Source organism: Lepidochelys olivacea (assembly GCF_965140295.1).
Source record: "Lepidochelys olivacea isolate rLepOli2 genome assembly, chromosome: 5".
Lineage (NCBI taxonomy): Eukaryota > Metazoa > Chordata > Testudines > Cheloniidae > Lepidochelys > Lepidochelys olivacea.
In genome coordinates this window covers 38,026,486-38,038,867 of record NC_140415.1, presented here as the reverse complement: position 1 = coordinate 38,038,867, position 12,382 = coordinate 38,026,486, and the positions used below count along the sequence as shown (strand labels likewise).

The window sequence follows — 12,382 nt, the reverse complement described above, 5'->3', positions numbered from 1 at the left end:
TTATTTTCAAAAACTTTTGCTGTAGGGAAAGTACAAAATATTTACGTGGGTCACAAACAGTGATTTTTGTTTCAAACATGGGGAGATGGATTAATATTTCATACTGAAGTTTCAATGCAGATTTTTCTCTGGTGTTTGCCCATTCATCTCCATCTAACCTTACTTCTTACTAGTAAAGAGGAAAGAAATCCAAAGAAAACAAGTAAAAAACTAGACATTGGTGCACCTGAGTCCCTGGACATGTATCTATGTAAAGAAATTGTGTTGAAGAATCGTCACTGAAGAGTTTGCATCTACGCAAGAGTTCAGTTCAGATCAGATTAGAAGTGATGATGTGACTCAATTGAAGAACTTCTCAGGGTTTGTTTTTCTGAGAATGTGGGTTAACCTATTTAAAATCTGATGTCCAGCTGGGAATCAGTGGGGACATGTAATTGTTGAAGATTTGTTTCTTTCTGATGAACAGGAGAACATTCAAGAATTTGACCTTTATTACTGAGCATTGCTGAGTGACCTTTGGGTACCTATTTTCAGGTCACAAAGGTCAATCAAAATCCACATGTAAATCAGCTTTTTGGCTCAGAAATTTTAATATTAAGGTTATTGATAAAAAAAATTAAGAAAAGACTAAAGAAAAGTAATTGTTGTATTCTGTACTGTATTTGTCCGACCCTCTAATTTATTTACCCAGTTTGTTCAAAAATCAGTACTTTCACAAAGGAATCATATTTTAATAATTCTGTGGTAATTTAAACACGTTTTGGGACAGGTATAGGGAGCCTCAATTTTATTGATTTGCTCCTCATGCAACTTCGTTGAAATCAATGAATTTGCATAGTGTGCAAATCAAGGCAGAACTTTTCCTAGGCAACTTAAATACTTCACTAAAAACCCACTCTTACTAACTGTCAGTTTCTGTTTTTATTAAAAGACAAGCTTCCATTCTTCCTTTCATGTCCTCCCACCCTACTTTGTATGACTGGGATTTGGACGTTGCCTCTGGGGATGTTAATTTTATGACTTTGTGAGATGACTTTTAATGATATGGTATCACATGAGTCTCTATTTGTGATTTGAATAACTGGGTTATTGTATTTGGCATGATTTCGACATCATCTGAACTGGCATAGCCTCTGAAATAATTAGCATCTAAAGACAGCAAGTCAATGGCTGTAATAACTAAGAACAAGATGGTGATAAATCCCTTATCTGGTTGTGACACGCACAAAACCTCAGCACACACATTTTTTGCAGCCCACACAAGGTCTGATCACAATAGCAGTTCCCTGGTGCTGGAACTGTTCACCACTTCCTCCTCTGGTGAGCCAGCTGTTCAAAAATGAATGGAGAAAAGGAGAGTCCCCTTCCTCCCCTGGCTCCATACATTGGCCTACAGAGCAGGGCCTGTGCACCAGAAAATGCCACCGGTACACACTGCGCACTCTCTCCACCCTCAGGCATGCTGGGGAACTCCCGGAGACATTGTTGGCTACATTCTCAGCCCCATAGCACAAGGCAGTCAGAGGCTGCCCATAACCTCTCTGCTGAGGACAGACACTCGTAGTGTGGAGAAGTCCCCCGTAGGTGTAGAGTTAGGGCTAGTCTACACTAGAAAGGCTACAGCAGCACAGCTGCATAGCATCTGGTGAAGATTCTGTGTGCCGATGGCATAATAAAACCACCTCCGCAAGAGGCGGCAGCTATGTCAGTGCGAAATGCTCTCCGGCCAACATATTGCTGTCCACACTGGCAGTTAGGTCTGTGTAATTTACATCACTCAGGTAGGGTTGCCAACCCTCCAGGATTGGCCTGGAGTCTCCAAGAATCAAATCGATCTCCTGGTGACTATTGAAAGCAACCCAGGAGATTTTAATAGGATATTTTAAGAAAATGACATTATGTCATGTTGGGAAAAAAAAAAAAATAACTCCCGGAATAGCTTCAATCAGAGCTGGCAACTCTACACTCAGGGGAGTGGCTGATTCACTCCCGATAGCAACATAAATTACACCGACATAACCTGTAGTGTAGACGAGCCCTCAAGGATGTTGGCTCATACATCTCCCACCCCACAGCTGCAATGGAGGTGAGGTTGGAGGAAAGGAAGGAGGAGTGCCTGGACCATCATACATTTTACCAGGTGCACTTTACGGTAGTGCCTGGAGTCGAGTCAGGAATCAGGGAGCTTGTAAACAGCATTCTCACCCTCTGCTGAGTCTGGCAGAAGCTGGATGAAATAAAGAAACAGGCCCTGTGTTTTTGAATTCCAAATAGTTATTTTGAGCTGCTTATAACTTTTTGCAGTCTCATACATTTTTGGTTGAAATGTGGCCGGTTTGTTCTAAGCCAGGGAGCTAATTATTGTGGAAAGCTTGAGTGAAAGTTGTTCCTCCATTTTCAAGAACCAAAATACAGATTTCCCATTACGTAAACATTTTTGAACAGCTCTAACCTGTCAGTGGTAACACTTTGAAATTTGGCAGGGGGATTGGTCTGTAGGACATGGCTGTGTGGTAGAAATGGGTTGTGGTTTATAAAACGTCTAAGAGTTTAAAGTGTTCTTTGCATATTCACACTGCATTTTGTAATGCAATCCTAGGCCACAGTTCTGCCTGTTTGTTGCTTAGGAAAGTTTGTAGGCAAAGCTGTGTCTTTTTCTGTCATTACTGAAAGTGCTCAGGGACCAGGGCCATTTCCTTACAAATGAGAGAGGTGTGCATGGATGGCCACAAGAGCTCCTCCTGACTGGTTGCACATATTGCACAATAGAGTATTCTTATGCTGTCTAGCAAATAGCTGAATATGGTGGAATTCTTTTTTTTTTTTAAATTAGGAAATTCTATACAAAGCAAACAAAACTACATTGAAAGAACATTAAGGCTGTTAACTATATTACACAACAGTAAGGAAATGACAAAGCTAAGGTTGCTTCTTCCCTTTTGTGTGTATGTATTTTGATACAATGTTTTATTAGCTAAGCACATATTGTTTTTTGCCAAGGGCCCCTGCCTCATTCTCTATGCATATTGGAGAGAGAAGGAGAGAGGCTTGTATACTAAATTGGTCTGGTGTCCAGAAAAAACTTGTCCTCATTCAGCGCAGAAGCTGTATTGTGTTGTGAATGAGACAGTGTTTTTCCATCAAAAGGGAAGAACTCAATGAGCTGGTACCCGGCAAGTCTAGGTCTGTTTCTGCCTCTGCCACAGACTCCTTATGTGACTTTGAACAAATTATTTAATCTTACTGAGTATCACCTGGTGTAATAATACTTCCCACCTTAATGGGGCATTGTGAGTATCAATACATTAATGTTTGGGAGGTACACAGTTACCCTGTGAATGTACACTGTACAAAGGTATATAGGTTGTATTTAGTCCATTTTGAGTGCAGTGTTTGGATGGTATGCAATGAATGAGACATGGGGGCATCTTTTGAATGGTGAAGAAATAGTGAGCATGCTGTTATTCACTGAGCATTATGTACATGGAATGAAGAAGGGTTCTGTGAAAAGAAATTGTATGTGATCTCGTCATTAAAAGATTTTTCAAAATCCCCGCATATGCATGGCAGAATTAATGTTGGTATTTCCTAGCTTTGGGGTGTTTCTCTTTGGAACCTTAAAGTTCTTTTAATATAGGTATGTTTGGTATATCGTGCTTTATGTGCTAGATTCTGCAGTCCAATATAGCCACTTTGCATTGCGTAAGTGGTGCAAAATGGCCTTAAACGGGCCAAAGAAGGCCAGTAGAGAATTTCCCCTGTACAGGGGAACTTTCTGCCAGTGAGAAGATGGCAGAGGCTGCTCTTCCACCTCCTTTGCCAGTCTTTCCCCTCTCCCCCCAATTTATAAAGTGTGTGGGGGAGTATTCTGGGGATGTGGTGTGAGCAGAATAGGGAGGGTATGTGGATGAGCAGAGTTCCATACGTCCATTTCTTCATTTGAGTAAGATGCATCCGATGAAGTGAGCTGTAGCTCACAAAAGCTTATGCTCAAATAAATTTGTTAGCCTCTAAGGTGCCACAAGTACTCCTTTTCTTTTTGTGGATATAGACTAACACGGCTGCTACTCTGAAACCGAGAAAGAATAGTGTTTACAACTGCTCCTGGCAACTTAAACTTACTTCAAGGCTGGAGGATGAGGATCAAGGAGCCACTACTGGCTCTCTGCAGTTTCTACTTGGGTAGGATAGTAAATCTGCCCAATAATGAATTTTAAACTATAATATATTAGAAATATATATATAAAATGAAATGACAAATTATCTTGTGCATGAAAGTCCTAAATAAATTTGCTCATTATGGCTGTCTATCCACTTGGCAGTGATGTGGCCAGTCATACTAATTCATGCAAATAAGAAATGTGCTTCACCCAGAGAATCAATATATTTTCTTTTCAGATTAACAAACTCTTTTGTTTACAGTCATGCACACATAGTAGTTTAGTGTTTTGTGCCTGAAAGTTTTTTTAGTATATCTTGTATTCCTCAGGAACTAGCAAGGTCTACAGAACATTTGTAAGTGCTCCAGTGTTACTGAAATTTTTTTAGTATGTCAGCATTTTTTAATTTCTCAAGCATCATTATCTCCCGCAATCTGTATCTGACTTATTTTCCATTAATGCACCATCAATCAACTTTTTTTCATAAAAAACCTACGTGAGAGAGTCATTTGGGGCTCTTCAGCACAAGCTCCAAGTGCCTGCCTGATTCATTTGAAGCTGATTCCTTTTTTGACTTTTGACACCCATCTAGTGGATACAGCACAGTATAACAATGTTAAACTCCAAACACTTCCAAAGTCACAAAACTCCTCAGCCTCATGCATACTAGTGGATGTCCAGAAATATAGATTATGGGTCCCCTCATGTCAGGAATGATTGCATGCAATTCTGCTGATTCTAGCCTACATGATTTTAAATTTAAAACTTTTAAAAACATAAACCTTTGCCTCAGTGGAGGGCAAAATCATTTGCTTCAAAGCACCAGAAATCCACACTGGGAGAAATAAGCTTTGTAAGTGAAAAATTCATACCTGATTCCCCCAAAAGGGTGATCGACCAACCAAAAAAAAACCAAAACAAAAAAACCCCCAAAGAAACCTGAACTATCCTATGAAATTAACTGATGAATTCCATGGTCAAGGAAACCTGTACAAAAGACCATACTTGTTAGACAACCACCTATTTGGGGACTGCCTGGCATCGCCCCCAGATTCTTAATTAGAGGACCACATCTGTTAAATAAGTTTCAGTTGGGTTTCACTGTTCTCCTCCAAGTTTTTGCTTGACTAAATTAAGAGCTCTCTTCGGGTCCAAATGAATAATGGTTACTGAACTACTTAATGAACAGAATTATGGAGGATTCCAGCTCCCATTCAGAGAGGTTTGAGGCAAACATTTGGTTTGCTTATTTCAGTTTGTGTGGGATTACATCCCGTGACACTTTGAATTTCTGGGTTTAAACAAACCTAAAACTCAAAGCAAAATGATCCAAGACTGCTGAACTTTGCAATGCTACCACCCGAAACAAGCCAGCCCACACTCATCTGAATCTTGATGAAAATAATTAAATGGAATTTGGGACCATGTTTTCAAAAAGTTCATATGACTCAACATTGTTTTTTGATTAACTCAAATCAATTTCATATGTTCTCTTGCTTTTCGGTGTTGCTAGTTTTACACAAACTTACAAGTGGCATGGGAGACAGTCTCATAACACAAGAAATAAAGTTTTTTTCCCCCTAACTACAATTAAAATAAAAGTCAGCCAGCCATCATCCACCAGGCCTAAAATTATATTAAAGGTGACCTGAAGAGCTTATTAAAATAATTTTGAAAGCCTTCAAATCCTTAACAGAAGATATGTCAGGAAATTCTGCTGGCCTTGTACTGTTTAGATGTTAGAGATATCTTCAATGTGCTTCAAGAGAAGTTGCTCCAAACTCTGTCTGCCAGAACTCAGGTGCTAACAGGAGTAAAGCCTTTCAATTAAGTTTTATCGTGTATCCTGTAAATGACTTGGATTCTTAAACTGCTTTTATGATGCTGTTGAGTTTCTGTAAGCATTCTGGTTTACTATTAAGTGATGTTTTTGAACTGGGTCATATTCAGACATGATTAAACTAGTGGAACTCTATTTATTAATAATTATCCTTGCCCAAAGTTGTCAGGCCTGGCTGTGAAAGGCAGGTTCCCAAATCCATAGTTACCTAAATAAAAGTGCCCAGATTTGCAGATGTGTGAGCATGTGCATCTCTCATAGATTTCCACAAGAACTGTGGGTGCTTAGCGCTTCTGTAAACTTTAGGCAACTAAGCCTTAAAATTTTGGCCATTAATAAACAGTAATTTTATTATTTATTTAAATACCAGCATGCAGTGGTGCTGGAACAGTTTTTGTAGTGGGGGTGCAGACGGCGGAAACAGTGTATTTGGGTAGCTATCACTACTTAGAGCCAAGGGGTACGACAGCACCAACCGTACCCCTAGTTGCAGCACCTGTGCCAGCGTACAGTATATACAGTGCTTTATTGTAAGAAAACAGCAGACTTCTGAAACTCATTTCCTTCCCCCACCAGAAGCTGCCATCCTAACGACTCAAACGGATATAGTATGAATTTTAAAAAAAAAGGAATACACATGAGCTGCAGGGGGAATTTTGTGTGCATACATGCAGGACATACGAGTTTTAAGGAGTGGGAGAGTGTTTGGTGAATATCGACTCGGATGCTCTTCCAAGGGTACGGAAAGCATGGAAAAAATGAAAGGAGACTAGAATGGGGCAAAGAAAATAGGGGAGGGACTTGAGGAAACTGTAGGGAGCAGGATCAGGTTGTATGAGGAAATTAGGACAGAGATATAAGCAGGAGCTGGAAGGGTAGAGTGTTTTAAATGTGAGAACGAAAAGCTTTAACTGAATCTGGAAGAACAGTGAATGAGTGCACTGATTTCAGAAGAGGGCCATTAAGAATATTATAGGTAACCATGAGCCTTTAAATACTATGCTTTATTTCTCAAATTATAAAGCGCAGCTAATTTGAGATTTGGAAATTCTGTGGGGCCTGTAATAACAGGGTGTTGGTAGTCACAGGAAACATACTCAGATATGAGCAAAAGGAATTGAAATGTAAAGACAAAGGTTCAAAAGACCATGCATCTCAGGATATTACTGATGATCTAATCAGTGAACAGTTCTGAAAACATCTGTTGGGCTCACTCTGCGGAGTCCTTGTTGAATACCATTGTGTTGAATAATTTTTCAGAGAATATTTGTTTTCCTTTTCTGTATTCAAACCATTTGTGAGAGATGGTATCTGAGGTGATGACAGATTCAAGAGAAATGCAGCAGAATGCCTGAAATTCAAGGAAGAATAACAAACTGATTGAGGAGAGGATAAAAGTAAAATACATAAACTCTTGGGTTTTGTTTATACTCTCTTATGCAATGCAGACCTCTATCCAGAGGGTGGATTGCTGAGAATTGAGACGTAATGTGAGGGCTGTTTCTCCTCCTCTGAATGCTGTTTTCTAAAATATTTTTTTTAAATGAGCTTGTTTCTTTACTAAGCAGTGTCATCTCTATTTTGGATGTTACCATCTCCCCTCCCTGCCCAAAATATTCTGATGGGTCATCAGTTCCTCCACTCGCTCTCCCGTCTCAATTGCTTTGTTTCTTTTTTTCATTGGCTACTTGGAAGAGTATCTAGTAGTATAAGATGAATCATGTTTATTACAGTAGTGCATAAGGACCAACCAAGAATAGGGCCCCATTGTGCTAGGCACTGTGCAAATGCAAAGAAGCAGACAGTCCCTGCCATGATTGATGGACAAATCAGACCTGACATAGTCCATTCAGAATGAATATTTAATATTTGATCCATCCTCTTTTAACCACTTCACTGCAGCAGATGTTAGCAGCATTCTTTAAGAATCAACCTTTAACTCCCAACACTTGCACTTCAGCAGAGCCACACCAGATATATAGTGCAGCACCCAAGGTACCCAACATATATTTTCTGTTATGGAGCACTGAAAATAGAACTGTTTATTTCTGCAGAGGCACAAATTGCCAGGGTAGCAGATAGCACCCACTTACAACTGTGCCTGTCCAGAAGACTGTACCCCATCCTATCAGATGCATCCCTGACCTTGTGGTTCACACATTCATCACCTTCAGACTTGAATACTGTAACTCATTGTTTGTAGAAACTGAGCGATATGCTCCAAAAATCTCTCCATCTGGTATAAAATGCTGCGGGTGGGCTGCTAAGCAACAGGTTGCCATGAGCTCATCATCCTAACGCTGTGCACTCTGCTCTAGCTCCCCATTGGTTACAGAGTCCAGTTCAAGACTTTTTTGTTCTGAGTTTTCAAAGCCCTTTGTGGAATTGATTCTAGCTACCTAAAAAACCCCACCTTTCTCTTTCTCTGTGACCACGGCCTCCCATGCCGGCTATGCTCCTTGGGAACAATGAAATCGTTGACCAGTAGACAGAGCTTTGGCAGGAACTGGATCTAGACAATGGAAGTGGAACTCACTGCCACAAGAAATAAGAATGGCCACAAATCTTACTCTGAATAGCCATAAATGCAAAACTAATTTATTTGACCTAGCTTTACAATAAGAACAATCCCTAATATACCCACACCCCTTAATTCTATTCAAGCATTATATTCCTAACTGCTGGGAATAAAAATAGGACAGTTGTTGTTTTAATATTTGAGCAGTTGTCAGGTATTATGATGCCCATGTAAGAAGCTAGATTGGAATCATATCCCTTGGAGTGGGAGACGGGGAGGCAGGTCACAAGACCAGGGGGACAAGGGCATGGAGGAGAAACCAGTGAAGGTGAAGAAAGCTTCTGGATCCACTTTGACTCCCTAATGTGCTAATGTGCTCTTGTGTGCAAAGGGATAAGCAGTTTCTTGAAAACCACCTTCCCTCCCTGTTCCTGCTGTGTTCCCTAATACAGCTGACCATAGGAGCAGCTCCAGCTCATTGGCCCAAGCTTGTGTTTCTTCTCTTACACACTTTTCAGCTGAGAAAACACATGCACTAAGTCCATAGTGCCACCAGTGGACACCCCACATCCCAAGAAGCGTGTAAACTTCAATAACTTTAATAGTGATTTATCTCACCCCCCTCCCCTGTCATTCTTTCTTTGGTTATCAGCAATTCCACAGTATATCTCCAGACACACCTTTGTTATTGATTGAACAGTGGAGTTGATCAGCAGTAGATTTTCCCACTATTAACAGAAGGTTTTAGTTAGTGAAAAATGTGTTAGAGGCATCTGCTCTTATAGCTGCATTTATTATTTTCAAAACTCTCAGCATAACTGTAGCATAAATCTTTTTTTTACCCCCCTCCCCCTCTTTCTTACAGTTTTGATGTAGACAATGGCACATCTTCGGGACGGAGTCCCTTGGATCCCATGACGAGCCCTGGGTCAGGGTTAATTCTCCAGGCTAACTTCGTCCATAGTCAACGCAGGGAGTCCTTCCTCTACCGGTCAGACAGTGACTATGACCTCTCTCCAAAGTCCATGTCCAGAAACTCTTCCATTGCCAGTGACATGTAAGTGTTTTAAAAAGAAAAAATGTAGACCTCCCACATTTTAGCTATCATTTCACCCTATGTTAACAACAAACCCAGGCAAAATGGTCTATTACATTTTTGGTACCATAAATCAGCTCCTTCAGAAATCAAAGACAACAATCACAAATGCTGCTGAATTCACTACTAAGAGTTTTTACAATCAACCTTACACATACATGCTATTTTTATGCACTTAATTTGTCAATCCAATTTCAAAATAGCCAATAAATATGTCAACCAGCCCATGAAATTCACTCAATTTCTGAATATGTTACTTTAGTGATTTTTGTAAGGAATGTATTTATCTTATTTTAATTGGTGAGGCTGTTAAATTTTTTTTTTTTTTTTTTTTTTTGGCAAGGGGTGCAACAGTTATCCCATCGAGCCTGTTATAAACCCTGTGTACCATGGTTGCCTGTGGTTGTGGACAAAAGAAGTGAGGAACTGGAGAATGTGTTTACTTTTCCAGCATTTCCACAGGAACAATTTCTCACAAGGTTAACAATGTATCAGCTAAATTATGAGAAGCTACCCTTTTCTGAAAATGTTTATACTTTGTTCCTAAAAGTACACTGCTTTGGTAGTACAGCATAGTGGTGAGATGGATGAACAGTTTGTAAGGAGGTATCCTCACCCTTTTAAAAATGATAAATCTGTTACGTTGCAATCCAGTCTATTCCCAAGGCTCAAAATAAATAAATAAATTTTAAAATTGCCCTTTTGACGTATTTTTGAGGCTCTGACAGGAATGATTTAGCAGATTCCAGAGATGGAATGACTCCATCAGAGGCAGAAAAAGACTCTAACTTCCCTTCACTTTGGTGTCAAAATTTTAACAAGGGTTTCTTGAGGGGCTCCTCAAGCTTCTCACTGCTTTTTACTATTTTTGTGTTTTATGTACTTTCTGCCAGACGGGCTAATCCTGCAAACACATACCAAAACAAATGTTACTCATATGATAGTCCTAAGTCAAATGCAAATCTATTTTATTTTATAAGGCACTAAAAAAACATGTAATTCTCTAACCTCTACTAACTGCTAGAAATGAATAATAGCCAAATGATTTTTTAATTTTTAAATCTGCTCCAACTTCCATTGCTGAGTATGTGTTATGGATTGAATTGTAAACCCCTAAAGTAGATAGACATGCTTGCAAAGGTCCCCTACTGAACAAGGAAATCAGGAGAATAGAAACATCGGATCTTGATGTAAGTGCTAAGATTTATTTTATAAAAATGGAATAAAAATTAATTGAACATCATACTTTTTTAACAAGTCATCCTTCGGGATGTGTGAATTCTCATTCATTACTGTGAAATGTATTTTCCTCTAGTATTCCAATCCTTGGGAATTTGGGACTGCTATTTTCAGCTTATGTATCTTTTTTGTAGATGTTAATTTGTCTACCCAATGACAGCTCTTTTCCCATTTGAGTGCCATTGTAGGTGACATTCATCTGTGTGCCAAGAGGCAGCACAAGGCCTATGCACCATGTAAGGCCTGTTGATTTAACACTTCCTAGGCCTAGTGCCGCCCCTTTTCCCCCTTTCACCCTGTATGAACAATATGGGTGAGACCAAAGATCAGTGAGACAAAAATGGTCTTGTCTTGCCTGAAAAGAATGTAAAAACACATTGTAATCACAGACAGACAGTCTGATCCAGACCTTACTTCCATGAGGCCAAACTTTTTGTGTCACTTCTTGTGACACTCCTACTTGAAAAGACTTTCCCAGTCTAAGGTACAATACGGATCCCCAACCTGCTTCTAGGTGAGTTATTTCAGTTAACAATTTCAATTACTGCTCCTCCCATAAACCCATAATTCATTTTGGCATTTCCTTGAATTCCTAGTGAGATTTCAACACAGAGCAAAAATTTGGAATAATGATTTAACTATTGCAACACTGAAGACATTCTTCTCTTTTGATATTTATAATCAGTGTTCCTTTGAAACAACATTAAACATGTAAGAACAGTTGGCTAATCAGAGCTCACAAATGGGTAAACGTTCCAGTGCTCCCCATCAGACTAGAGATTCTGCCGTTGTGCAATGGAGCAGCTCTTATATGACACTGCTCACTATGCAGGATGGAGGGGAACATGAAATACAAAGAGCAGACCTTCTTACCTCTGGATAGTCAAATACCCCTCCTTGACCAAGCATTTTCTTCTGACTGCCATCACTGGAATGTCCTGACATCGTAAGTGTCTTCATCTGCTGTTCATTCAGACACTGAGGTGACAAAGGCTGGAAGCAGTCTGCACTCCTCCCAGAAACAGACATCTTCACACCTTCAGGTTAGGAGGCAACACATGTCTCGCACATGTCCTTCTAGTGATCTCAGTATCCAAATAAGAGATTGAGCCATCTATCTGATTGGTCAGCATTCTTGAAAAGCTGCTACTCAAAGCAGAAAGCAAAGGTCATATCACAATAAAGTATACAACCAACATAATTTCTACAGACTCCTAAAGTACACCTTGTTACAGGCAAAATTCTTTAAAATTAATTTTAATTGTGCAAAAAATTGAAGTGTACATAAATGAAAAGAAGGGGTGAGCAGTACTGAAAAGTTATACCTAGTCATTTTATACTAATGCTATGTGGAAAATTTAATGAAATACATTGTTGGGATACAATAAGATTTATATGGCTCATCTGAGCACACATTATCATATATCTGAGTTGCATATTTATCATTAAACCTTAATAAACATGTTTCTGTTAAGTTTAATTAAATCACAACAGTAAATTTAAGAAGGAAATGAAAAAAGAAAAAGAAA

General features: G+C 39.4%; 1 protein-coding gene across 5 annotated transcripts in view; it reads left to right on the top strand.

Annotated features, from left to right (window-relative positions):
• Nucleotides 1-12,382, top strand: part of PDE4D (phosphodiesterase 4D) — a 763,522-nt gene that overhangs the window by 574,685 nt on the left and 176,455 nt on the right. For all 5 annotated transcript variants that reach the window (XM_084628697.1, XM_084628698.1, XM_084628700.1 and 2 more), the window contains exon 2: nt 9,384-9,575. In XM_084628697.1, coding sequence (XP_084484823.1) covers nt 9,384-9,575 — 192 coding nt within the window. The remainder of the gene's footprint in view (nt 1-9,383; nt 9,576-12,382) is intronic.